This window comes from Notolepis coatsorum, assembly GCF_963971535.1.
Source record: "Notolepis coatsorum genome assembly, chromosome: 3".
Lineage (NCBI taxonomy): Eukaryota > Metazoa > Chordata > Actinopteri > Aulopiformes > Paralepididae > Notolepis > Notolepis coatsorum.
Genome location: NC_140167.1, coordinates 49,808,374 through 49,835,810, shown reverse-complemented (window position 1 = coordinate 49,835,810; position 27,437 = coordinate 49,808,374). Strand labels below are relative to the sequence as shown.

Below are 27,437 nucleotides of genomic sequence, written 5' to 3'. Positions count from 1 at the left end.
TGATTACGACTATCTTGAGACACCTTCATGTGGAGGAAACCACTCTCATGTGTGCAACTGGTATTGAGACACTTAATGAGTAGCACAATTTTAGTATTAACTCTTATACTTATCTGACTCACGTCCTAGACATGAAGACCTCAGTATTGAAGGCACTGCACTAAGCTGGCTCCGCTCCTACCTCTCCAACAGATCACACTTAATTTCACTACACAACCACAACCACTCCTCTGTCACATCCACAGTCACACAAGGTGTTCCCCAAGGTTCCGATGACGCTCAGATATACAGTACAGTACCGCGGCACCAAATCCAAACAAGTCTGGATGCAACAAAATGTCCTCAAACTGAACAGTGACTCAAAGGAAAAGTCCCACACACTGTCTTCACTTCTGTCAGTTTTGGGGACAGAGCCTTCTCCAGGGCAGGTCCCAGGCTCTAGATCTCCATCCCCCGCCAAGACATTAGAGACTCAGAGTCCCTCACAGTTTCAAGATGGGTTTGTGTTGTTTGCCTGTTGTTCGTCTCACTACCACCGCCCCTTAGTGTAAAGCAACTTTGAGTTCTAGAGAAGCGCTATATAAGTCCCATTTTTTATTATTATTATTATTATTATTATTATTATTATATTATTATTATTATTATTATTATTATTATTATTATTATTATTATTATTATTATTATTATTATTATTATTATTATTATTATTATTATTATTGTAGGCAATGTGAATGCACTTTTGAGCTTTGTGGTTTATGTATGCAGGTAGATGCTTCTGGTATATTAGTCCATAACATAGATATTCTGTTGGACTGTGCCCTCCAGGTCCTGGAAAAGTTTATGTCCCGTCTGGTAAACAACCAGGTGATGGCCCAAAAAGACCTACGTACCCTCACCAAGTACCAGCTCATCCTGGCCAGGGAGCAGTTCCGCAAGAACCCTCCACCACATATCAAGGTGAAGCACGGACTACACACACAAATGGCGACATATTTTTAATACAACATTTCTATTTTATGATATGTCTTATATGAAATCATGTATACTGTAATAGAGGATCAGGGTAAGGACAATATTCACCATAAAAGAATATATATTTATTTATTTATTTTGCTGCACAATTCCTTTACTTTAATTAATGGTACAGTTGGTGGAATCAATGCATAGTCATATACACAGTATAGTCCAATCATGTTTGGCTGGCTTTAATATCACATTTCCATAACTTCCAAGCCTCTGCTCATGCCTTTGGGGCAGTCTTCTTCTCTTTTAAATTTTTTAAATATTTTTAAACGTCTGTTTATTTGCATTTAAAATTGTACAAACAGTTAGTGCTGTATAAAAAAAAAAAAAAAACGGTATTAACATCACACACACACACACACACACACACACACACACACACACACACACACACATAAAACATGTATAATACATTACCATTAATAATAATACAAAGCTGCTTTACAAAGTGATTATTGCAATCTCATATCAACTACTTGTTGTAGCTAGAGTTAAGAGGGTATAGAACCTTGTAGAGTGAATCTAGTTTATTTTTTTTAGATTCTTAACATCTCTGATTAACATAGTGTAAGTGGGAGGCTGTGTCTGTTCTGTTTCCAGTTCAATATACCGGTAATGAATCTGCATGTTAAAAGGGTTATGAACCTCGCCACAGTGGAAGTGAGTCCTTTAAGAGGACTGTCCTCTACCAGTACCCCAACACAGTCAACACTGGCTCAGGTTCTATCATGTGTCCCACCATATCAGATCATTTTGGAATTTGATAATTTTGGACCTCCATGGCGGTCACACGAAGGAACTATATTAGAATACATTTTAGAAAGCTTGACCTTTGAAAGATGGAGACGATGCAACACTTTCTTTCAGATAATCCAGAGATATATCCCATTGATTAGACATATAGTTCTAGTTCTAGATATATTGGGGCAGTCTTCTTGCCCGGCTTACGTCTCGCTCCTTCCTGCTGTCTCCAGGGTCCCCAGCAGGGGGTGATGGAGGGGGACTTTGCTCTGTGCATCAGCTTGTACCACGGCTACGAGCTGCTGGTGCAGATGGGGCTCCGCTCGCTCTTCTTCTATGTTCACAGCATCATGGATGGAACCAGAGGTAGGCAAAATGGACCTCCAGGCTTCCAGTATTTCCTGACTCTGTGCTCTTCACTTCCCAACATCCACCACCTTTGCTGTTTCCCACTGGTGTTTAGGTGAATGTAGCGTGTGGGAGTCTAGGGGTTAGTTAAGATATACACACAGTCAGTAGTGGAAAAACACTGAAACTGGCCAGGTATGTCTGCACTGTGGTGTGGGGATGGCTGTTTTAAGCTGCCCTGGGTCAAGCTAATCAGACCTGGAACCAGGTGTGGCTGTGTGCACCCCTGTTGCACATTGAGGTGGTCAGTCTGCACAGGTTACATCCGCCATCCTCACACTCACTGAGGAGAGCTTCGTCTGTTGTGACTAGGGATGGGTACCGAATTCGTTACTTTTGAGGTACCGAACCGAAACACGTCGGTACTACCGAGTATCGATTCAAGTGAGATACCAAATCTTTTTTTTTTATTATTTTTTTTTTTACTTTTTCTTTTCATGTCAACGTTCACACACACAATATATGCTTACCTAGGATTTGACTTGATTCAACAACAAAGCAGTCGGAGCAATGGCAAGCCGAAAAAACTGTCGAAATTGTAGTTATTTGAAGTTTGGATAATTTCTTTCACGACTGAGGTAGGTAAATAAAATGTATTGAGACTAAAGTACCGAAAAAAGGTACCGTTGGGTACTGGTATCGATTCACAGGTACCGGTTCAAATGTGAAAGTCCCTAGTTGTGACAAGTTTCATCTGAAAGTGCTATGAAAATGTTATAGGGAATCACATTCTGGGAATTCTATTTGCGGTGGGTCCCTTTTTGATATTGTGGTGGACCGCCACAAATAAAGTGCCCTCAAGACGTCTTGGAACACTAGGTAGATGTGAACAAAAAATACTGTGAGAAAATGTAACTTTTTAATTCAGTTGAAATCAAAGAAAAGTTTGTGTTTTTACCAAGACTTTTCCTCAAAAACACGCATGTCACAATCATTAGCACCTTGAGAAATACTTGTGAACAAAATCGAATAGATGATTAGGATTTTACTTTTTAAAGGAAAACTCCAACATTTTGGGAAATTAGCTTATTTAACATCTTCCCTGGATGTTGTGAAGGATCAGATTAAACCGAATATATATATTTATTTATGGATATATATTTAATAGTATTTGTATATCGTTTGATATCCCCTGTATATTCCTTGTACAATATGCACTGAATATCCCTTTAGTCTACTAACAGCCCATAATAGTTTCATTCTACCATTGGACGAGAACCTGGCGCCAGCAGCCATGCCCCTTGCTGTATTCATCTGCGGACCGAGGTTCTGTGGGCATCGTGTTCAGGACTCTGAATTCTCCCAAGAAATCGTCGGCCAGATGGGATACCGCCAGCGGCTCTTCTAACCCCCCCCCTACTGTCTTACAACCAGCGGGACCCCCCCCCCCCCCTTAGTGTATCCAGCTATAATCATTTAAGTACCATCGCTATAGTTCCCTAAAGAACCGGGTTGTATACTTACTCCCTGCGTAACCAGAGATTGGACATTCAATGTTGATTTACCTACGAATACTCATTTGCCATACAAGTGCATTTCAAATCATAAATGTCATTAAGTGAACGTTGTATATACCCTTTGCTATATAAAATATTCGATTTATACATTTGTGTGGACTTCGTTTCATCAGGTGGGAAAGTGTTCATCATATCTATATCATGTACTGGATGGCCAGAAGTTAAAGTACAAGTGGTAGTGGTTTAATAATACCATACTTATCAATACAGTCAGGGAATTGTACCCCTCAGTTACAATTGGTCCTTCGAGCCGGAGGGTAACTAGTGTAATATTAATATAGTGTTATTAATATTGAAATGGCCTATGATGAACACTCCACGAAACGGTCCTCCTAACCTAGAACGCCCGCAGCGCAGACGACAGCCACCTCAGTACTTAGAGGACTACGCTGTCAGTCAACTACCTAGCCTTCGACAAACGGTAAACGCGGTAAAAGTAGAAAGTAAAATTATGTCTGACCTTAACGACCAGGTTTCCCCGACCACAGAGGCCCTAGTGGGTTCTAATGTAACTGACCAAGCTCACGGTGGGGACCAGGAGGGAGCTGACATGCCTTTACCCCCCGCCAATACCGAAGAAGTAGTCCCCGACCAGCCCCGGGAGGAAGACAACCCTACAGAGAGAGAACTCTGCACGGAAGAAGAGGAGGAGAGCGCCGAGGAAATAGAGCTCCAGGACTCCCCAACGAGTACAGCCAGGAGCGGCTCACCTCAACAACCGTCTTCCCCCAGCGAAGCGGAGAGGATGCTATCACAGGCGTTCCTCGTCAGCCTGACAGCCTCTACCGAACGCGATCGACTTCAGGGTGAACGCGATCGACTTCAGGGTGAACGCGATCGACTCCAAGCACAGACGCTTAGCGAGCGCGAACAACTCCAAGCGCAACAACGGAGCGAAGGAGAGCGCATACGCCTGGAGATGAGACGCCTTCAGACGGCATACACTATGGCAAGAGACCGGGCAGACACCCAGCGCGCCGCTGACGGTGCCCAAAGAGAAGCAGAGCGCGCCGCCGCCGAAGCCCAGCGCGCCGCCGCCGGTGCCCAAAGAGAAGCAGAGCGCAACATCGATCTCATCCAGCGCGAAACCGAGCGCGACAGACTACAGGGCGAGCGCGACAGACTACAAGCCGAGCGCGACAAGTTACGGGCGCGGCTAATGAAGCGGCTGAACCACAGGGCAACACCCTCTCCCTCCGCCAGGGGTTCAAGGAACTTGTCGAGACAACAGTCAAGGGCAGCGTCTCCTAACCGAGCAAGCGACCCTGAACTTGACCAACAGACCAAGCCTATACCCCCCGCAGACCCCCTTCCCAGACCGGTCCAAGCGAGACCCAGCTACAAGGAAGGAGCGGCATACACTGCGGAGAAGCTAAATGAACGACTACAGGATCTAGAGGACCTGATAGAAGAAGAAGAGGGAGAGGAGGAGAACCAAGCCCGACGACAGCACAGTACTCTACCGGACCAGGAGGTCCAGTACAGCCCAGGCTATACCCCCGCGGCGCTGCGCTACAGACCCCCGACCCTATTCACGGGTGAGCATGACGCACGACCAGCCCCGAGGAATAGCACCTGGACCAGCGGGCCATGGTACCCTGCCAGTACCAGCCCACAGAGAGGCGCAAGAGGAGACTCGCCTAGGAGGCCTCCCCCCAACGCTCGCCGATGTATCAGCCATCCACGGCGTCATACATTGCGATACCGACCACCAGACGGAGTGTGTACAGAACACTCGCCAGACAATATGACCCGTTGGGATGTATTCTACCTTACACCACCAGGGCAAAGATGATTGTACGAGCACTATGGGACAAGGACCAGGGCTGGGACGACCCAATACCCGCACACCTTGCCTCCACATGGAGAGAGTGGGAGACGGAACTCCGCTCACTCCCAGGCGTCAATATACGCCGCAGCTACTTTCCACCCACGGTGAGGCCAGAGACATGCAAGATGGATCTACACGTCTTCAGCGACGCCTCCGAAGTAGCCTATGGATCGGTGGCCTACTTGCGTGCCCAAGAGAAGGGAGGCGAGATACACACTGCTTTCATCCTGGCTCGCTCAAGAATAGCCCCACGAAAGCAACAATCTATCCCGCGTCTAGAGCTCTGCGCAGCCCTAGCAGGAGCGCATCTAGCCACGTTAATCCAACGTGAACTCACCATTCCGGTGCACAGAACAATCTTGTGGTCAGATTCCACGACAGTACTCACATGGATCAAGTCTGATTCATGCAGATACAAAGTCTTCGTGGGAGTCAGAGTCACCGAGATTCAAGAGTTAACAGAAGCAGCGAGCTGGCGGTATGTGGACACCAAACACAACCCAGCTGACGTCATCACCCGGGGAATGTCCCTGGATGACCTCACCCGTCGCAACATCTACAGTGACGGACCAGAATTCCTCAAGCTCCCGGAAGAAGAGTGGCCTACGCCCACCCCACGGGAAGCAAGTAAAGAGGAGGCTGAGAACAAGAAACCTATGTTCTGTGGACTGAGCACAGTCGCCTCCACAGACCCCAACATAGATGACTGCATTACCCTACAGAGTGCACAGCTAAAGACATTCCTGTGGCACCACCCAGAGATTCAGTCCACCACTGACATTTCAGCAGCTGACTACGAAGAAGCAGAGCTTCTTCTACTACAACGAGCCCAGAGAGACTCGTTCCCCGACGAGCTAGACTGTCTACAGGGAGGAAAGCCCGTCCCATCAGACAGCAGACTGCTCCACCTGGCACCCGAGAGTGACGCCCATACTCTCATCAGAGTGGGTGGTCGCCTGCGGAGAGCCCCCGATCTACCGGATGACATTAAGTACCCGATAGTCTTGAACAGCCGACACAAGGTCACAGAGCTGATCATAAAGAAATACGACGAGGATGTACACCACGCAGGAGCAGAGAGAGTCTTCGCGGAGATCAGACGTCGCTATTGGATACTTCAAGGAAGAGAAGCGGTGCGACGCTTCCAGCGAACCTGTCTAGACTGCCGAAAGTGGCGCGCGCAGCCCAGCATACCACGGATGGCTGACCTACCCCCCTGTCGCCTCCGACTCGGCGACAAGCCATTCCACTCCACAGGTATGGACTGTTTTGGCCCGTTGTATATAAAGAGAGGAAGAGGAACCGAGAAGCGGTGGGGTATTGTATTCAAATGCATGACCACCAGAGCGATCCATATCGAACTCCTTCCGACCATGAGCACAGACTCATTCCTTATGGCCTTCCGAAGATTCACATCACGGAAAAGAAAACCGTCTACATTGTTGTCTGATCACGGGACAAACTTCAAAGGCGGAGAAAGAGAGCTGAGAGAGAGCTTCCAAGCTATGGGCCCAGAACTTAAGACCCACCTCGCTCCATCCCAGATTGACTTCCAGTTTAATCCCCCGAACGCACCCCACTTCGGTGGAACCTGGGAAAGAGAAGTACGTTCTATAAAGACAGCCCTGTACGCCATGCTTGGGGCCCAGACTGTGGCGGAGGAAGTCCTAATGACAGTCCTCACGGAGATCGAGGGAGTATTGAACTCCAAGCCCCTCGGCTACGTCTCCAGTGATGTAGCAGATGTCGACCCAGTCACCCCCAACACACTCTTAATGGAGCGGCTGGACCCCGCGCTACCCCAGACAATGTACAGGCCTGAAGAAGCGAACGGCCGAAGAATGTGGAGGTACAGTCAAGTGCTAGCTGACAAGTTTTGGAGCAGCTTCCTACTCCACTACCTACCGTCTCTACAGACCCGCCAGAAGTGGGTAAAAGAGAGAGACAATTTGACAGAAGGAACAGTCGTCATGATTATCGACCAGTCACTACCCAGAGCTATGTGGCCGGCTGGCCGCGTAAGCAAAGTGATCACCGGTGCCGATGGCAAGGTCCGAGCAGCTGAAGTGCTCGTCCAAGGGCGAACTTACACACGACCCGTGGCGAGGCTAATAGAACTGCCCCGACTCCCAGACACTATCGATGATGTCCATGACCCCATGACTTTGTGAGTTGACTGACCCTTACAGCGGACCTTGAGTGGTAGACAGTGCGGTTAATCTGTCTCTGCTTAGCTAATTAGGTGGGACTAATTAGGGGGCGGCTGTTGTGAAGGATCAGATTAAACCGAATATATATATTTATTTATGGATATATATTTAATAGTATTTGTATATCGTTTGATATCCCCTGTATATTCCTTGTACAATATGCACTGAATATCCCTTTAGTCTACTAACAGCCCATAATAGTTTCATTCTACCATTGGACGAGAACCTGGCGCCAGCAGCCATGCCCCTTGGTTCAAGTTCAATCGTGCCGACCAACATGTCGTGGCAAGCCCGGTTCCGCGTAGGAATACGTCTGGCGAAATACGAATGGTACTATTTGTTCACAGCGCATATATATATGGCGCAAGTAAAGTAGAACTTTCTTTTAGTCCATTAGTTCTTTACCCTCCAACCTAGTAACAGACGCGAAGCCTCACCCACGACGCACGTGTGGTGCAGTAAGGCCTACTTGGCCTCAGAATAGGCATTGAGATATCGTGTGGATTAATAGTTGAATTGTCATAGTTTGGCACTATACCGTCGAGTTGGACGTATTTCTATTAAGCTAATAATAGTCTATTATGTATGGTGCATCGTTCGGTTAGAGTTATAAAGTGAGCAGTACCCCCATCGTTCCTGACGTTATCTGGAGTCTTAACCAGGCTGGGCAGACCACGTGTGGTGCTTGCATCCGAGGAGCTCCGGGTCAGGACGAGTGGACCTGTACATTGGATTACTTTACCCGGACGACGGCGAGCCTTCCACGGCTTGGATTATCTACATGCTTTGGGTGCTTTGATTATTCCATGGATAACGGCCAACACTGCTGAGTGTTGGAACTACCCCCCGGAGAGGAGTCCAGGTGAGACGGCGCTCTACCCCGAGTGAGGTCGCCTCACGTCTCTTCGTCTGTGGACCGGCAGCTACCGTCCACCAGAGGGTCCAGCTGTATTCATCTGCGGACCGAGGTTCTGTGGGCATCGTGTTCAGGACTCTGAATTCTCCCAAGAAATCGTCGGCCAGATGGGATACCGCCAGCGGCTCTTCTAACCCCCCCCTACTGTCTTACAACCAGCGGGACCCCCCCCCCCCTTAGTGTATCCAGCTATAATCATTTAAGTACCATCGCTATAGTTCCCTAAAGAACCGGGTTGTATACTTACTCCCTGCGTAACCAGAGATTGGACATTCAATGTTGATTTACCTACGAATACTCATTTGCCATACAAGTGCATTTCAAATCATAAATGTCATTAAGTGAACGTTGTATATACCCTTTGCTATATAAAATATTCGATTTATACATTTGTGTGGACTTCGTTTCATCAGGTGGGAAAGTGTTCATCATATCTATATCATGTACTGGATGGCCAGAAGTTAAAGTACAAGTGGTAGTGGTTTAATAATACCATACTTATCAATACAGTCAGGGAATTGTACCCCTCAGTTACACTGGAGTTAGACAAGAAGATTCATACCTTTTTTGTCTCTGTGCGTGCATTTAGCTTAGGGAACAGTCGCTCTGTTAGCGTAGCTTAGCTTCATCACTGGAAGTGGGGGAGGGTTAGAGCCTGACGTTCCCTACAGTGCCCTACAGTCACGAAATACACTCCAAATACAACTCCAAAACGTTCCTGTAAACATGTTGTGACCTATGTATTTACCACGTGGAGAAATAAAAAATAATTGAATTCGACAATTGTGTTTTTTAAGCAGATATACTCTGAACAATTTTTTGCCGAACGACTCCTCTCTGAGCGCAGTCAGTGATTTCTACGTGAAGCCGTGTTTGTTTACATTCTCATTCATTCAAAGGATCCGAACCGATTGAAGTTTATGGATACCATGACTTAAAATCCTCTTACCTTGACGATTAAAAGCCTCCCCAATTTAGAAAACAGTAATCCAATGGCTGGTATTGATATACTACTAACTACTGCACGCTAACGGAGCTAACCGGACACTCAAGCAGATAACGAGAGCAATGACTTCCTTTCTGGGGGGTTTCAAAATAAAAGAGCGACGTCTATAGCAGCGGAATACGTTTATTTTGTACATTATCTAACGTTAACACGAACCTAAACTAACTTTAGGTTAGTTGTAACGTTAGTTTAGGTTCGTGTTAACGTTAGATAATGTACAAAATAAACGTATTCCGCTGCTATAGATGTCGCTCTTTTATTTTGAAACCCCCCAGAAAGGAAGTCATTATATTAGCTTTAGTGTTAGCTCCGGTTAGCTCCGTTAGCGTGCAGTAGTTAGTAGTATATCAATACCAGCCATTGGATTACTGTTTTCTAAATTGGGGAGGCTTTTAATCGTCAAGGTAAGAGGATTTTAAGTCATGGTATCCATAAACTTCAATTGGTTCGGTTCCTTTGAATGAATGAGAATGTAAACAAACACGGCTTCACGTAGAAATCACTGACTGCGCTCAGAGAGGAGTCGTTCGGCAAAAAACAGTTCCGAGTATATCTGCTTAGAAAACGTAATTGTCGAATTCAATTATTTTGTATTTGTCCACGTGGTAAATACACAGGTCACAACATGTTTACAGGAACGTTTTGGAGTTGTATTTGGAGTGTATTTCGTGACGGTAGGGCACTGTAGGGAACGTCAGGCTCTAACCCTCCCCCACTTCCAGTGATTAAGCTAAGCTACGCTAACAGAGCGACTGTTCCCTAAGCTGAATGCACACACAGAGACAAAAAAGGTATGTATCTTCTTGTCTAACTCCAGGGAAAATGTTAAATAAGCTAATTTCCCAAAATGTTGGAGTTTTCCTTTAAAGTTAATATCAGAGTCTTTAGAAACTCTTGATTCACAATTGATTGTGACCTAATGGGAATATTTAGGTGTACAGTGGACATTAGAATCCTCTCAAACACAGTATGGTATCCTGACTTCTGGGCTTCTTCCTATCCAATTTCACCATTAACTTCCATGGAAGAATTGGACAGGGAAAAGAATAAAGAGGTATAGTTTAATGGTGATCTTGCCATGCAGCGTGTAATGTGTCTTGAGTCTGTTTATTGTTTTTCCAACTGGGTGGGAAGCATAAAAGCAAGTTTAGTGAACACTTCGATAATTAAGTTCTAATGTTAAAATGTAAGTGCAGAACCCAAGTCGCCTGCTTTGTAACGTTTTGAATCTTTGCTGCATCAATAAACCACCACCACCTCCTACTTGTAGGGGGAGAAGGTCCTTAACTGACCAAATGTACCTTTTTTATCTGCAAAATTTGATGGTGCCTTTGCATTCTGTTTTGTGGAAGGGAATGGAAAGAAACAAGACTGGGGTGGGAAAACCAGGATCCCATGATGAGAATTTTAAGAATTTAATTAAAATAGCTATTATTGATAGCAAAATGAGTTATCAAAATCATAAAAAAGACAAGTGGAAATCATTTTCCTAACACGGGTCGCATGACTCATTCGGTTGACTATTTTATGGCACTGTTGTTTTCTTGGAGCGCATTTCAATGAGCAGATGTCAAATTCACCATCATATTTCTACAGTGTGTTCTGCCTATTGAGTTCATTGATTTCAGTTCTTGAAATGTTTTTAATTGTGAAGTTTAATGATTGAAGCGAATGCCCATCCGTCCTTCCACTCCATTGCATCACAGTCAACCAATATGGCAGGCATGTGGGGGGGGTTTCATATATAAACAATGGTTTGAGCACTATGTAATGTGTGTTTGGTTGTGTTTGTATGTGTTGGTTAGAGATGTCCAGGGCAAGGAACCAGCTCCAGAGGACACCTACCTTCATGGACCTTTACCAGGAGCTGGAGGCAGTGTTCATGAGGCCACCTGCTGGTACTCATCCACACAATGACATCATACCTTCTACCCTTCATCTACGGGCCTGAATGTTTTCATTTAAAGGAGAGGATGGTATCTCAGTTGAGATAGATCATGGGGTCTTAACCATTCCACCACCCCTGGGCACAGACTGAATGTTTTCATGTTAGTGGGGTTGATATTTTGGTGGAATAGGTCATACCTTGGGTTTACATGAAACATCTGCCGAGTCTTCCATCTTTCTCCACCTCCTAACAAACACCCTCCATCTAATACAGGACATTTGTATTATAACATAGCTGTATAAAATGATTCCCAGTATACGACACGTATATCTTGACTAACATATCCTTACCTGTAGGTTCAGAGCCCTTCATATACAGCCATCCCAAGCTGCAGAGGCTGGAGGACGTGGTGGTGCAGCACTTTAAACTGTGGGCTGAGAACTCGGCAGAGAACAATGGTAATTTACTTGCTATAGCAGCCATTTGCTGTGATTTTACAGATTGTTATTCTTAGCTGGTGACAGCGAGGTTATTCATGAAATAATAACTTTTCTGTCAACTGTATCGACATGGAAGTTCACCGGGCAGTTCTTGGAAGACGGAGAATAAAGTCATTGACTTTTGGGACTAATTGTTCAAGGAATTGTGTCAACTTGATTTGTTTTCACCCTCTCTCTCTCTCTCTCTCTCTCTCTCTCCTCTCTCCTCTCTCCTCTCTCCTCTCTCCTCTCTCCTCTCTGTGTTCAGGGTCAGGCCCTGTAGCGGCAGACAGGCCTCAGGAAGTTAGTACGCGTGTGATGATCTTCTCATCCTACAGAGAGAGTGTGCAGGAGATTGCAGCCATGCTGGACCGCCATGCACCACTGATAAAGGTCATGACCTTTATGGGCCAGGCCTCGGCGGGGAAGGGAGTCAAAGGGTTCACCCAGAAGGAACAGCTGGAGGTAGAAACAACATGCCTCACTTTACAGAATGCTGCCAAACAGTAGGGTTGAGCATCCCAAAAAGATTTCATAATAAGATGAACCAGTGACAATTGCATTTAGTTTTCTTTTTTTGCAGATGCTCTTTATAAGGAGCTATTACTTACAGTAGCCTGCAGTCAAGTTGTGGACTTTGGACAAATAGTTTCACCAATATATTACCTTACATTGAGCTAATTTGTAATTCAATCTGTGGGGGAAAATAATAGCAATAGCAAATTAGCAACAACATTTAATGAAATACCATAAAATGTCAATTAATAGCCCAGTCCTTTGTAAGGGACTGGCTCCTAAATGGTTAGGTGGGTCAAAATGCAGAGAACGAATTTTGCCAAGGGGTTCAACTTAATTTATCTTAAGAAACAAAGCAGACACATCCAGCATTATCAAAGGACATTTGTAATCCTTGGTGGTGGTTTTGGTGTCTCTTTTAACATAATATGTAAAGCAGTGGGTCCATATTATGAAAAGCTTTCCACAGGTTTCTTCATCTCGAACATCCATGTTGTTTGTTTATCTCTGATAGCACAGCCTGCTTAAACATATGCCCACCCGTTGGTGGGCTGCCCAGTGGAGGTTTGTTGCCAGGAGAGATGAAAGTGAGTGAGAAGAAATGTATAATAGAATTCTCACATCAATGGAATATTTTTTGTAGCTTTTCAATGGAATACACTCATTCCCCAAATCGATTTGATTCTGATTCACAAGGTCCCGATTCAATTCAATATTGATTCGGTTAGGAGTATTTTAGTTACAACACCAATTTTGCTTGGATATGAAAGAGATGCTCAGAGAACTAATGCTGTAAATTTTACGTGCCGCGTAAAAAGACGCTCGCCTGACATATCGTCATGTAACTCAAAGTGCTGTGACTTTGTGCGTTCCGCCGGTGGGCACGCCGGGACGTATACGTTAAGAGGTTAATAATTTACCACAAAGCAGTTACATTAATGTACTTTTTACTTAACATGACCAAAACACTACAGCAGTCAACACAATATAGCATATTACATTATTATTATTATTATTATTATTATTATTATTATTATTATTATTATTATTATTATTATTATTATTATTATTATTATTATTATTATTATTATTATTTTATGACAGATTTTTCAAATGATGATCGATTATATCTGAATATTTTCTTTTTTCTTTTTTTAACCCAGCCCTAGTTCATTCTAATCAACCACCCTCTATTTGGGTATCAGAGTTTTATTCAAACGGGTTCTTAGTTTCTCATTATTGGAGATCTGTTGGTCATGTCTGTCTGTATTAACGGTATCAACCAGTAGGGGCACTTGGGCTACACCAGGTTACTTTTCGTCTCTAGGTAAAGGGGAGGGGAGAAAAAAATAGGTGCCGTGTTCTCAGCTTGAATACACAGCGCAGATGCGCTGGCAGATCGAGACCGTTTTTAAATGTCCAATCTAACGAATTTCGTTAGCTGTTTTTGTCCTATCCACTATCCTGTGATTATAAAAGAGCTTCGAGACCCACTATGCAACACAAATAGCTCGCAGATAAAGTCAGTTTTCTCATGTTGCATAATAACAATAAAGTATTTGAGCACTTTTTTATGATATAATTAGGTTTTTCGTTTATTTTCTATAGGCGAAGATAATTAGAACGTTATTTGAAGCATTTTTGAGTTCAGTAAATAAATGCATAGCTTTTTCTCCGTTTTCCGCTTGAGATAATTAATCAAGTTGCAAAAAAAAGGCTGTGGGCTTTCAGAATATTTTGATTTTATCATCAAATTCACATGATAAATAAAATGCTTGTAGATTCATGATGACAAGCAGAACGCCGCAATTTAACGGGGCAGTTTCTCTCCATTTTCAATTAATATATTTAAATCTAGGGTTTGTGAAATTATATTTCATGATGATCTTGTATCTTCGTTTGGGAAATATTCTTTTTGGAAATTTGTGCTTCAATCAGCGATTTATCTTGGCTGCTCCCCTACATTTTAAAAAGCCTAGAGAAAGGTTGTCTTAACTTCATCATCATAAATTATGAATTTCAAATTGATATAAATATTATTCATGTGTGCTATGGATTTCAAGACCTATTTCTGAAGCCTGCGGCTATCCATCAACGCTGCAAACCGGGATCAGTTCTGTCAGGCTTTGCGCCTCCTGGTGGCATATAACAGAACAGCAATCGACCTCAAAATCAAGCCCGGCGGCACCTTGGTTGAATGGTAGACAGTCCTAATGGCTGTAACTGTAGCAGGTTTAGAACTTTTTGCATACAGTGCCTGTTAGATTTTCTTTAATGTACATTTGATTGCTCTTTTGTAGCAAGCTACATTTAGTGGGATGACTGATTGTAACATTGCTTTCTTTGATTTAGCTGGTGTTTAAAAAATAAAAATAATTTTTTTTATACATACCTCTAGTCTATAAAAAGCCTTAACACATTCGGGGCCATTGGGATCCGTCTGATCCCACTCTATACGGCCAGCATATCAAAACAAACTTTCATTGTGCGTGAGGCTGTTTGTAGAGCTAAATCTATACTTTATATTATTGCTATCTGTCCATTCTCATTGTCAATTGACACTATAAACCGTCCCTTCAAGATGCCTTAAATAAAGAACTTTTTCATCAATACGTTCCCATTTTATAGCGTCTTGAATATGAACGTTATAGCAGAATTTTCTGGTATATTTCCTGGAACGCGAGATATAGGGTGCTAAGCTAATAACGTTAAATCGAATGGCGTTTCGGTTATACACAAGCTAGAGCTAAAACTCAAAATGCATATTGTCGGTATCATGGTCCACCATGAATGCATGAAAGGGGGGGGGGGGGGGGGGGGGGGGACGTCGTTTCTTATTATTGATTACCAATAACGGCATTAGCCTCAGTCATTTCCGGGAAAAAGCTCTTACCTGTGGCCGGTTGGATCCCCAAAAGGATTTGCCAGTTATCGATCGCCATCTGGTAGATCCATATGTCAATTGGCTGATGATCTATTCCTTTACTGCATACTGAATTCAGCGTCCCAAAGACTATTCCAGGCCATCGGCTACACGCATAGCTTTAGGCTAACAGAAAAACCCATGCATACTAAAAAAAATTAAAACACCGGTCTGTAACATGGAACACTGCATTATCGAGACAGCGCCCCTATGAGGATCTGGCCGGTAATGCACTTTTCCGAATTCCAAGAGTAGGGTAAATCTGCAGTGCCGCAGGGTGACATTGAGTAGGATATTACAATGGAATAAAAGCCAAAACAACCTTGCCACGTATATATACGTGGTTGGCCCTCAAGCGTTGGATCCGAAACACGTTTATATACGTGGTTGGCCCCGACTGTGTTAATACTGAATAATAAAGGCGCTCTACTAATGTACAGCAGAGCTTACAGTAGGCCTGTTCTCTTTCATCTCCTCTGAGTCATTGTAGGCATGTTATATATGAAAAATAGACCAGGACATAAAGGGACATACAGTACAGTATTTGCTCCACATACAAAGAAAGACTATTAAATATGCCTGCTTAAACAATGTTGACCAGTGCTGAATTATGTTGGTAAACATCTTTCCTTGCAGACATGTTTGTGTCTTGGGTGTGTCATTTGGGTAGAGCTGGACAATATGGAAATAAGATAATATCAAGATATTCCAAATGTTCTTTATATTGATATATATATCATAATATCTTGCTTCGGTATAAAATCATAAATAGTAAAATCATTCGAAATTTACTGTTTTCTTTTTATCAGTGATTTAGACAACAAAATATTGTACCATAATTCACAATATCAAAAGATATATGATGTAATAATAACACACATACAGACCTAAAGGAGCACATGTTTGCCATCTTCTCCAGAAGACAATCTTCAGACAAGAAGATTGATATCAGTTTCATCTCTGTGTGTCCAGTTGCCCCAGAGAGGGGTTCAGGTGCACGCTAGCCTAGTTTAGCACAAGGACTGGAAGCAGTGGGGAGCAGCTAGCCTAACTCCCTCAAAAGTAAAAAAAATAAATAAAAAAATATATACAAGTCTCAACAACGCCAAAACTGACACACAAAGATGAAATTAACGTCACTCTGGGGAAGATGGCAAATAAGTGTATCCCCTGATATGTTGGGAGTGTTTCTTTAAGTGATCATTTATCAATATATTTCCCAGCCCTATAGACCTGTTCGCTGTGTACAAACATACCGTGTTCAAGCCAATCAGCAATACCAACTTAGTCACGTGACTAAGTTGCCCCCTACCTGCGCGAGCTGCAGCGCTAAAAAAAGTATGATGGGGCTCTATGGAGAAATCATGACACTCCCCTGACTAAAAGTTGTTTCAAACGAAAACGGCTGGATGTAATTCTGCCAAATCAGCATGGCTGTGAGTGTGAGTCGTTCACCTTTTACATATCTAGCTTTAGCATGGATTGATTGTTTAGATTGCTAGCATGTCTAACAAATGCAAATATATTGTAGTCTGCCCCGTTGTTCTGACCAGGATTACATTACTTTTGCCCATTTGATGCACGCGCACACTGAGCCTGACGTATACAGCGAACAGGTCTATGTAGGGGTTTAGAATAACAGTAAAGCATGAGCATTCTCAAATGGACATCGCTGCTCTATCAAACAAACCAAATGTTCCATTCAAAGTAGAGCCCGACCGATTCATCCAGCTCCAGCTTCTCCAGAGTCGGACAAGAAGATGGATACCAATTTCCTCTCTGTGCGCTCAGTAGAAAAGCTATCTGCAAGCTATCCTATCTTTAGTACAAAGTAATGGAAGCGGATACGGACCACTAGCCTAGCTTAAAACTCTGGGAGAAGTGTTTTTGGCCAACAGCTAGCACATTCCCCATAATGTTGGCGTGTTTCTTTAATGCCTTACTTTTTGATTTATTTATTTTTTTACACATGGTTGAGGGTGGAAGAAGTAAAGTGTGGAACTACATTAAAAAAAAATATATTAGCCGATAGTGGAATATTTTACTCTCTAATATTGGTATCGGCATTGGTCCCAAAAATCCAGTATCGGTCAAGCTCTAATTCAAAGTTCTATTTAAAGTGCTGTTCTGTAGGGTGGCTAAGTGGCGCAGTGGGCAAAGCGCTCGCCACTAACGCAGGAGATGCTGGGTTCGAGCCCAGCTCTCTGCGTTGCTTCCGGCTTGGCGGCTGGTCGTTCATACTAATACAATTGGCAGTATTAGGGGGTGGGAAAGCCGGTGGGTGGGGATCGGACGTTGTGGACAGTGACTCCTACAGGTCGGTTGGTGCGCCTGTACAGCAGAATCAGGAAGCAACGGGGGCAGCGTGAGCCTCCCATGCGTTACTCCTCGCCGCTGAGAGATCGCGCTGTACAGGTGAAAAGATGCAACGGCTGCCTCCTCGTGTACCGGAGGGGACACGTGATGCAAGGCTTCATCCACATTGCAGCCGACCAGTGGGAGGCATGGTCTAACAACGTTCGAGACAGGGGAGGGTAGAATTGGATAATACGAAATTGGGATGGGAGAAAAATAGAAAATGGGGAGAAAAAGTAGATACAAAAAAAAATCTGTTCTGTTCTGCCCCCAGGTGGTACGTCAGTTTCGCCAGGGCGGCTTCAACGCGCTGGTGTCGACATGTGTCGGGGAGGAGGGGCTGGATATCGGGGAAGTGGACCTCATCGTCTGCTTCGACGCCCAGAAGAGCCCCATTCGCCTGGTACAGCGCATGGGCCGAACTGGACGCAAGCGGCAGGGGCGCATCGTGGTCATCCTCGCTGAGGGACGCGAGGAGAGAGTGAGTGTCAACTAGGGATGCTACAAGACGAGGGAGGAGAGAGTGAGTGTCAACTAGGGATGCTACAAGACAAGGGAGGAGAGAGTGTCAACTAGGGATGCTACAAGACGAGGGAGGAGAGAGTGAATGTCAACTAGGGATGCTACAAGACGAGGGAGGAGAGGAGAGAGTGTCAACTAGGGATGTTACAAGATGAGGGAGGAGAGAGTGTCAACTAGGGATGTTACAAGACGAGGGAGGAGAGAGTGAGTGTCAACTAGGGATGTTACAAGATGAGGGAGGAGAGAGTGTCAACTAGGGATGCTACAAGACGAGGGAGGAGAGAGTGAGTGTCAACTAGGGATGCTACAAGACGAGGGAGGAGAGAGTGAGTGTCAACTAGGGATGCTACAAGACGAGGGAGGAGAGAGTGAGTGTCAACTAGGGATGCTACAAGACAAGGGAGGAGAGAGTGTCAACTAGGGATGCTACAAGACGAGGGAGGAGAGAGTGAGTGTCAACTAGGGATGCTACAAGACAAGGGAGGAGAGTGTGTCAACTAGGGATGCTACAAGACGAGGGAGGAGAGAGTGAGTGTCAACTAGGGATGCTACAAGACGAGGGAGGAGAGGAGAGAGTGTCAACTAGGGATGTTACAAGATGAGGGAGGAGAGAGTGTCAACTAGGGATGCTACAAGACGAGGGAGGAGAGAGTGAGTGTCAACTAGGGATGCTACAAGATGAGGGAGGAGAGAGTCAACTAGGGATGCTACAAGATGAGGGAGAAGAGAGTGTCAACTAGGGATGCTACAAGACGAGGGAGGAGAGGAGTGTCAACTAGGGATGCTACAAGATGAGGGAGGAGAGGGCGGCTACGTGGCGTAGTGGGCAAGGCACTCGCCACGAAATGCTGGAGACACTGGGCTCGTCAGTTCGAGCCCAGCGCTCCACATTTGCTTTCAGTTTAGCTGGTCGTCCATACTAATACACATTGGCCGTATTAGGGGGTGGGAAACTGATGGGTGGGGATCGGGCGTTGTGGACAGCGACTCCTACAGGTCGGTTGGTGCGCCTGCGCAGTAGAATCAGGAAGTGTCGGGGGCAGCGTGAGCCTCCCACGCGTTACTCCTCGCCACTGAGAGATCGAGCTGCGCAGGTGAAAAGATGCGACTGCTGTTACCTCAAGTACCGGAGGGGACTTGTGCTATGTATGACTTAGTCCACATTGCAGCCGGCTTGTGGGAGGCAAGAAACAGTGTCCGTGACAGGGGAGGGTTGAATTGGATGATACGAAATTGGGATGGGAGAAAATATAGAAAAAAGTGGGAGAAAAAGTGGATAAAAAAAAAAGATGAGGGAGGAGAGTGAGTGTCAACTAGGGATGCTACAAGATGAGGGAGGAGAGAGTGTCAACTAGGGATGCTACAAGATGAGGGAGGAGAGGAGAGAGTGTCAACTAAGGATGCTACAAGATGAGGGAGGAGAGAGTGAGTGTCAACTAGGGATGCTACAAGATGAGGGAGGAGAGAGTGTCAACTAGGGATGCTACAAGATGAGGGAGGAGAGTGTCAACTAGGGATGCTACAAGATGAGGGAGGAGAGGAGAGAGTGTCAACTAGGGATGCTACAAAACGAGGGAGGAGAGGAGAGAGTGTCAACTAGGGATGCTACAAGACGAGAGAGGAGAGAGTGTCAACTAGGGATGCTACAAGATGAGGGAGGAGAGAGTGTCAACTAGGGATGCTACAAGACGAGGGAGGAGAGGAGAGAGTGTCAACTAGGGATGCTACAAGATGAGGGAGGAGAGTGGCTCAGGGGTAGAGCGGGTCATCCAATGATCGAAGGGTTGGTGGTTCGAATCCCGCTCAAGCCCATGTCCATCCCACTGCCGTTGTGTCCTTGGGCAAGACACTTAACCTACTTGCCTCGTATGAATGTGTATGCATGTGAATGAATGTTGGTGGTGGTCGGAGGGGCTGTAGGCGATGATTATTCGCCACGCTTCCGTGAGTCTGCCTCAGGGCAGCTCTGGCTGCAATTGTAGCTTACCACCACCGGTATGACTGTGTATGAACGAATAATTGACTCTGTAAGTGCTCTGGGGTCACTGGGGTGTCATGAAGAGCGCTATATAAATCCAATCCATTATTATAGGGAGGAGAGAGTAAGTGTCAACTAGGGATGCTACAAGATGAGGGAGGAGAGTGTCAACTAGGGATGCTACAAGATGAGGGAGGAGAGGAGAGTGTCAACTAGGGATGCTACAAGACGAGGGAGGAGAGTGTCAACTAGGGATGCTACAAGATGAGGGCGGAGAGGAGAGAGTGTCAACTAGGGATGCTACAAGACGAGGGATGAGAGGAGAAAGTGTCAACTAGGGATGTTACAAGACGAGGGATGAGAGGAGAGAGTGTCAACTAGGGATGCTACAAGACGAGGGATGAGAGGAGAGAGTGTCAACTAGGGATGTTACAAGACGAGGGACACAAGGAGAGTGTGACTGTCAACTAGGGATGCTACTGTGCAAGACATATGGTGGAAACACACGTTGGAACCATTTGTCATTTTTCAATCCAAAGAAAACATACCTGTTTATTGTACTGTTTATATTTTTTGATTGATTGATTGATTGATTGATTGATTGATTGATTGATTGATTGATTGATTGATTGATTGATTGATTGATGTTTTTTATTTTTGTGTCTTACATACAGGTGTATGCCCAGCGGCTTACAAGACACATAACAATAAGTATATGATAGTGTACTTGACAAATTACTTGACAAATTATGACATATAGACCAAGATGGCCACAAAAAAAGAAAATACAATAAAACGTAATGTAACACAAGCTGTAAGCAATGTATGTAAACAAAGAAACAAGAGGAATTCATATACAATTATATATGATATAGTGTGTTTCGTCTCAAGTGCCATGCTTTCTCCAAAAATCCTGCAAAACTGAAGATGTCCTCCGCAAAAAAACAACTCAACATACAACTCTCAGACTGCCAAAACAAATCCAGATTTACAATTTGAATTTTCTCAAATAAAGCCCTCCTCAAATCGGTGTACAAAGGGCAATAAAAAACAAAATGATATTCATCTTCCACCACTCCCAGATCACATAGAACACACTCCTCAGGTTTACCTTGGAATCTACCCACTACCTCACACATAGAACACACTCCTCAGGTTTACCTTGGAATCTACCCACTTCCACCACCAATGGCAGGGTGCCAGACCTCAACTGGGCACACAGAGACCTCCGTCTTCTCTTTAAGTTTAACATTACATAAGGTTCAGTGAAATACTCATTTTTAATTACAACATATTTTCTTTCTTTATATATATTATTCTTTGGTGATTGAATTATAGATTCTGTAAAAATACATCTTTAATCCAGCAAACCCCCAAACAGTTGAAACTAGGAATGTCTAGTTTTTTTCCTCCCGATCCCGTCATTTGATATTGAGTACCGGTATCTGCCAATATTGAGTCCCGATATGATATTTGTATTTTCCTAGATAATACAGCTGCACAGTGCATACTTCAAGTATATCCACGTTAGTAAAACCAATCCAATGTTGGTAAGATATGCTTGGTAATTGAATAACTCAGCTTAAAGAAAATAATATCCTACATCGCAGCTTTCCCTTAATGCGGTTTCATTTAATATTTGAACAAAAAGCCATTGGAATTTGATTGGGCTTAATATAGCCGATACCGATCAATACCAATCAATAAAAATATGCTATGATCAGCTTGTCTATTCAGACTCCATGTTTCATCACCCTTTATCTCTCCCACAGACCTACAACCAGAGCCAGAGCAACAAGCGCAGTGTGTACAAGTCCATTACTGGGAACAAGAGTGGCTTCCACCTGTATCCCAACAGCCCCCGCATGCTGCCTGAGGGGGTCATCCCCAGCCTGCACAAGATGCACATCACCTGTGGCCAGTTTGACCACCGGGAGGTCGGTAGGCGGTCTGTCAGAGGACGAAGGTCCCACACCGAGGGACGGCAGTCACTCATCCACCCTCAGAACCTCAGTGAGTGGCTAGGCAGGTTGATGTGGAATAATCTGACCAGATAATTCACGGAGGCAGACAACAGAGTATTTGATTAAGGATAGAGTTTACAGACAGAATGACATGGAGAGATCTAGGTTACAACAATGGGCCTTAGCCTATATTAAGAATGGCAAGCTAACAAAGTATTCAGGCATGATAGTAGATCCCGTAAGTGGAGCATTGACGTACATAATGACATACAATAGATATGATGTACAGACTATAAGGGAATGACATAGAAGGCTATGTGTATGCTGTTGTAAGTGTACAAATTAAAAACCCCAGTAAGTGGCTACTAGGCAGGGCTGGAATACACCCCCAAACCCTCTGTAAGTGGCTACTAGGCACACTTACTTTACAGCGCACTTAGCTAGTACCTACAGTATATGAGTTTGTGAAAGGTTAACTATACATTTTGGCCGCTGGTAAGAGCAATCTAACGTAAATTTCAGCTTGATTGTGCTTTGTTTTCATAGCCATCGCCCTGATCAGCATATGCTGTTGTACTAACGAATGCCGTTATTGACAATCAATTAATCAGAAGCGAGTGCGACCCCCCCCCCCCCCCCCTTTCATGATGGAACATAATATACCGATCATATGCATTTGAATTTTTTATTGTAGCGTGTATAGGGATGAAATGCCAATGGATTAAGTATAACATGCGTCACAGCCTATTACTAGCCTCCCAGGAATTACCCTAAACCGCTTATATTCACCACGGTATAAAACGGGAATGTATGGATGGAAAAAATATTCCTTTTTCACATCTTGAACGATAGATACTCAATGTCAAATGGGCCATAGTATTGCATCCATAGCTACGGTATAATATTTATATAGTTATAGCCCTGCAAACAAGGTGAGCGACTCCCATCGTTTACAGCGGTGGCAGTAGCTACAGGATAAGGCTAATAGCTGGCATTGGGCCTCATGCATGAAGCGATATAAGAACAGATTTTGTTCTTAACTAATTTCCTCTTACTTTGTTCTTACCTGGGATTCAGCAACATTTTCTTATTGTTGCTTTTTTCTCAGGCAAGAACAAATTATAAGAGTGTTCGAGAGCACTCTTACCGAAATAAGAAATTCTTACCCAGATGAGAAACATTTAAAAAAGCCTACCATTCATAATAATAATGATACACGATTTATATAGCGCTTTTCCTAATTCTCAAAGACACTTTACAAAACAAACAATATAATACAATACAGTTTTAGTAGATCAAATAAAAAATATATATATAAAATGGTGAGAGAGGAAGGAGTTCATGGTTGAAAGCAAACCATTGGTCAATTGCCCCCAAATACAGTACCCCCAAATACGACTTTATAAACCCATGCAGAACTTTTCAATAATAATAATTATTATTATAACTTATTGCGTGAGTTCTGCTTCTGAAATGGATTATATATTGCTGTTAGAACAGTTAGATGCTGGCTGCCCAGGCCGTACGCATATAACGCATATTTACAACCTCTCGCAATTATGCCACATCAATGTGGAACGCCCTACCCAAAGCTGTAAAGGAATGTGAATCACTACCCACTTTCAAAACCACTCTCAAAGAACACCTACGGGAGACTGCAATTCGAAACTGGCCCCTGTAAATGTCCTAACCCAACCCCCTCCAATGTACAGTAAATTACCTAGTATGGTTTTGTCAATATTCCAATGTACAGTTTTGCTTGTACAGTTGTACAGTGTGTGTGTGTCCCCCCCCCAACCCATGGTCTCCAGCTTTTACTTTTGGACATTTATATTGTGTGTGTGCGTGTGTGTGTGTGTGCACGTGCGTTGCAGTTGTTGAGCAGGGTAGTGTTAAATCAGATGGATTTCTCAGCCCCTCAGAGTATTCTGAGTGGGAGTCGACCATGAGACTGGAGAAGGATGAGGTTCATCCCGTCCTGGGACAGTCTTGCTTCCTGTCCCTTCCGAGTGACCCGCCGCCTCAGGTACACTGCTTCTCCATCCCACCCTCTTTTTTAGTTTGTTCCCTCCCACCTTCCTTCCCTTTCCCACTTAGCAAGACTTTCAGAACACTTGCTGTTGTAAAGAGCATTTCTTATGAGTTTAGTTTAATGTTCTTTTTAGTGACATTACATCCTAGATGATGATCCTTCTTCTTCTTCTTCTTCTTCTTCTTCTTCTTCTTCTTCTTCTTCTTCTTCTTCTTCTTCTTCTTCTTCTTCTTCTTCTTCTTCTTCTTCTTCTTCTTCTTCTTCTTCTTCTTCTTCTTCTTCTTCTTCTTCTTCTTCTTCTTCTTCTTCTTCTTCTTCTTCTTCTTCTTCTTCTTCTTCTTCTTCTTCTTCTTCTTCTTCTTCTTCTTCTTCTTCTTCTTCTTCTTCTTCTTCTTCTTCTTCTTCTTCTTCTTCTTCTTCTTCTTCTTCTTCTTCTTCTTCTTCTTCTTCTTCTTCTTCTTCTTCTTCTTCAGGAGCAGGTGTCCAGCAGTGGTCCTCCGACCAGACGTCTGTCTCTGTGGGAGTGGAGACACTGGCAGAACAGAAGCCAGCCCACCCACTCTGTGGACCACTCCCTGCGCTGCACCCACTTCATCCAGGTCATGGAGCTGCTAGATCACCTGAGAGAGGAGGACAAGGTGGGTGCAGCACAGTGGACATGTTTCATCTGTGATCCATCTTCCCTGGAGTTAGACAAGAAGATGCATACCTTTGTCGTCTCTGTCCGTGCATTAGGCATCGGGGAATGCCTGCACCATTAGCCTAGCTTAGCGTCATTCACTGGAAGTAGGTTACACATTTAGCCTAGTTCCCAACAGTCACGAAATACACTCCAAATACAATCGAAATTAAAGCTGGGCCGTTAACGGCGTTAACGTGCTGCGTTAACGCGATACTTGTATCGTGCGATAATATAATTGACGCAGTTAATCAACATTTTTTTTTTTTTTTTTTTTTAACCTTTATTTACCCAGGGTAGGATGCTCTTTTTCAGGAACGTCCTGCTTCACATTCACACAGTTCCATTCACACCTGGGAGCTGCCCAGTACAACCACAGTTGACACCATTGGCCACTGAGCAACTCCACTGGAGCAGTTGATTTGCATTGGCAGGGTTTGGCCCTGTCTGGCACCCAACGGGAAAAATATTATAGGCACTATAAGTAGACACCGCTACATAAAACAAGCTGGTCTGCCTGAGTGACTGGTGGAAGAAGGAGAAATAGAGATTGGACTGATTGAGTCAAGCCATGTCACATAGTTCAAGTTTGAAATGCTTCTTTCTGTTTTGCTCCTGAGAGTGTGCTAGATACTGTACTGTACTGGTAATATTATTTATTTGTGTTAACTTCTGAATAAAACAACTTATTAAACACAAGTACATCTTATTGAACATTATTTTGATATTTCATTACCAATTATCATAGCAAAACAGCTTTTTCAAACAGTCTGTAATGCATTTTGGAAACGGGAGATGGGCTCATGGTGTAATGGGCCACCTGGCCTGAGAAACATAAGGAGGAAAGAAAAAGTAAGGACTTCTGGTCATTATTTGGGTAGAACACACATATTTTGAATGCCTTTTTTTTTTTAGCCATTTTAATCTAGATTAATCTAGATTAAATCCAGGATTGCAGATAGATTAATCTAGATTTAAAAAAATTATCTATGCCCACCTCTAATTGAAATATAACTCCAAAATGTTCCTATAAACATGTTGTGACCTGTGTATTTACCACGTGGAGAAATAAAAAATAATTGAATTAGACATTTCCGTTTTCTAAGCAGATATACTCGGAATATTTTTTTGCCGAACCACTGCTGTCTGGGCGCAGTGATTTCACGTCACCAGTGCTACTTTCTACTTTCTAGACTTCTGGTGGATCCTGCTGGACTTCACTCTAATCGATAAATGACTGTTAAATAAATATTTATAAAATTAATAAATGACTGTCGTGACTGTTGGGAACTAGGCTAAATGTGTAACCTACTTCCAGTGAATGACGCTAAGCTAGGCTAACGGTGCATGCCTTCCCGATGCCTAATCAACGCACAGAGACGACAAAGGTATGTATCTTCTTGTCTAACTCCAGGGAAGATGTTAAATAAGCTAATTTCCCAAAATGTTGGAGTGTTCCTTTAACAATATTTGATTTGGCAGTGACTGAAAAGGTACAGACTGAAGCATAATGCTTATACATGCCTGTCCTATATTCTTAACAAACAAGACTCCAAAACAGTGAGGGGCGCTCCAGTAGCACACCACATAGCGCGCTGAGTCACGAAGCGGTCGCCCCGGGTTCGATTCCCCGACCCGGTGGCCATGTGCCGCATGTCTTCCCCTCTTCTCCTCCCATTTCACCCTCTCTCTTCTATCGGTCCTGCGTGACCGCTGTCGGTCCTGTGTGGCCAAAAGGTCCGCTTTGCGACTCAGCGCGCTATGTGGTGTGCTACTGGAGCGCCCCTCTGTGGATCTATCTTGTCTGTATGCATATTGGTGTTTGTCCAGGTTTAGCGGTAGGTTGTTGAGAAGTGCCTTGATGTGCTTCTCAAATTTGCTCAGTATGGGGGTAAGAGCAACTGGGCGCCAGTCATTGAGGCTAGTTACCTTGCTTTTTTTCGGTAATGGCACAATGTGGGCTTATTTAAAGCAGGAGGGGACTATACTCAAGGAGAGGGACAGGTTGAATATGCCCGGGAACACCCCCGCCAGCTCCGCCGCGCATGCTCTGATCACCCGGCCTGGGATTTTATCTGGCCCGGATGCTATTGGTAATGTTTGAAAATGCTTGAGTTAAAATGGATGTATATTGTGATTTACATTGGGTTAGGTTTTTAATACTAGAGCTCTTCATGAGTTTGAATAATGACGATGTTGAATGCAAGTGAGTCTACTTAGGTTTATTAGTTGAGATTCGACTTGACGTAAGTCGAACGTTTTGTCGGACAAGTTAGCTAATCATTCCTAAAAGCTTCTCAAGTGAGACAGTGGGCTGTTTATCACTCCAAATAGTGGCTCAGGAGTTGGAGCGGTTGTCTGGTAATCAGAAGGTTCCCAGTTAGATTCTGGCTCCTCCCAGCAGGTGTCGATGTGTCCTTGAGCAAGACACTTGACCCCTAACTGCTCC

At 44.0% G+C, this 27,437-nt stretch overlaps 1 protein-coding gene across 1 annotated transcript in view; it reads left to right on the top strand.

Moving 5' to 3' along the window:
* The window catches only part of fancm (FA complementation group M), a 122,156-nt gene that overhangs the window by 55,293 nt on the left and 39,426 nt on the right, over window positions 1-27,437 (top strand). The window contains exons 5-13 of the mRNA XM_084311196.1: window positions 826-957; window positions 1,998-2,130; window positions 11,458-11,550; window positions 11,897-11,998; window positions 12,288-12,484; window positions 18,088-18,294; window positions 22,086-22,326; window positions 24,152-24,303; window positions 24,783-24,947. Coding sequence (XP_084167322.1) covers window positions 826-957; window positions 1,998-2,130; window positions 11,458-11,550; window positions 11,897-11,998; window positions 12,288-12,484; window positions 18,088-18,294; window positions 22,086-22,326; window positions 24,152-24,303; window positions 24,783-24,947 — 1,422 coding nt within the window. The remainder of the gene's footprint in view (window positions 1-825; window positions 958-1,997; window positions 2,131-11,457; window positions 11,551-11,896; window positions 11,999-12,287; window positions 12,485-18,087; window positions 18,295-22,085; window positions 22,327-24,151; window positions 24,304-24,782; window positions 24,948-27,437) is intronic.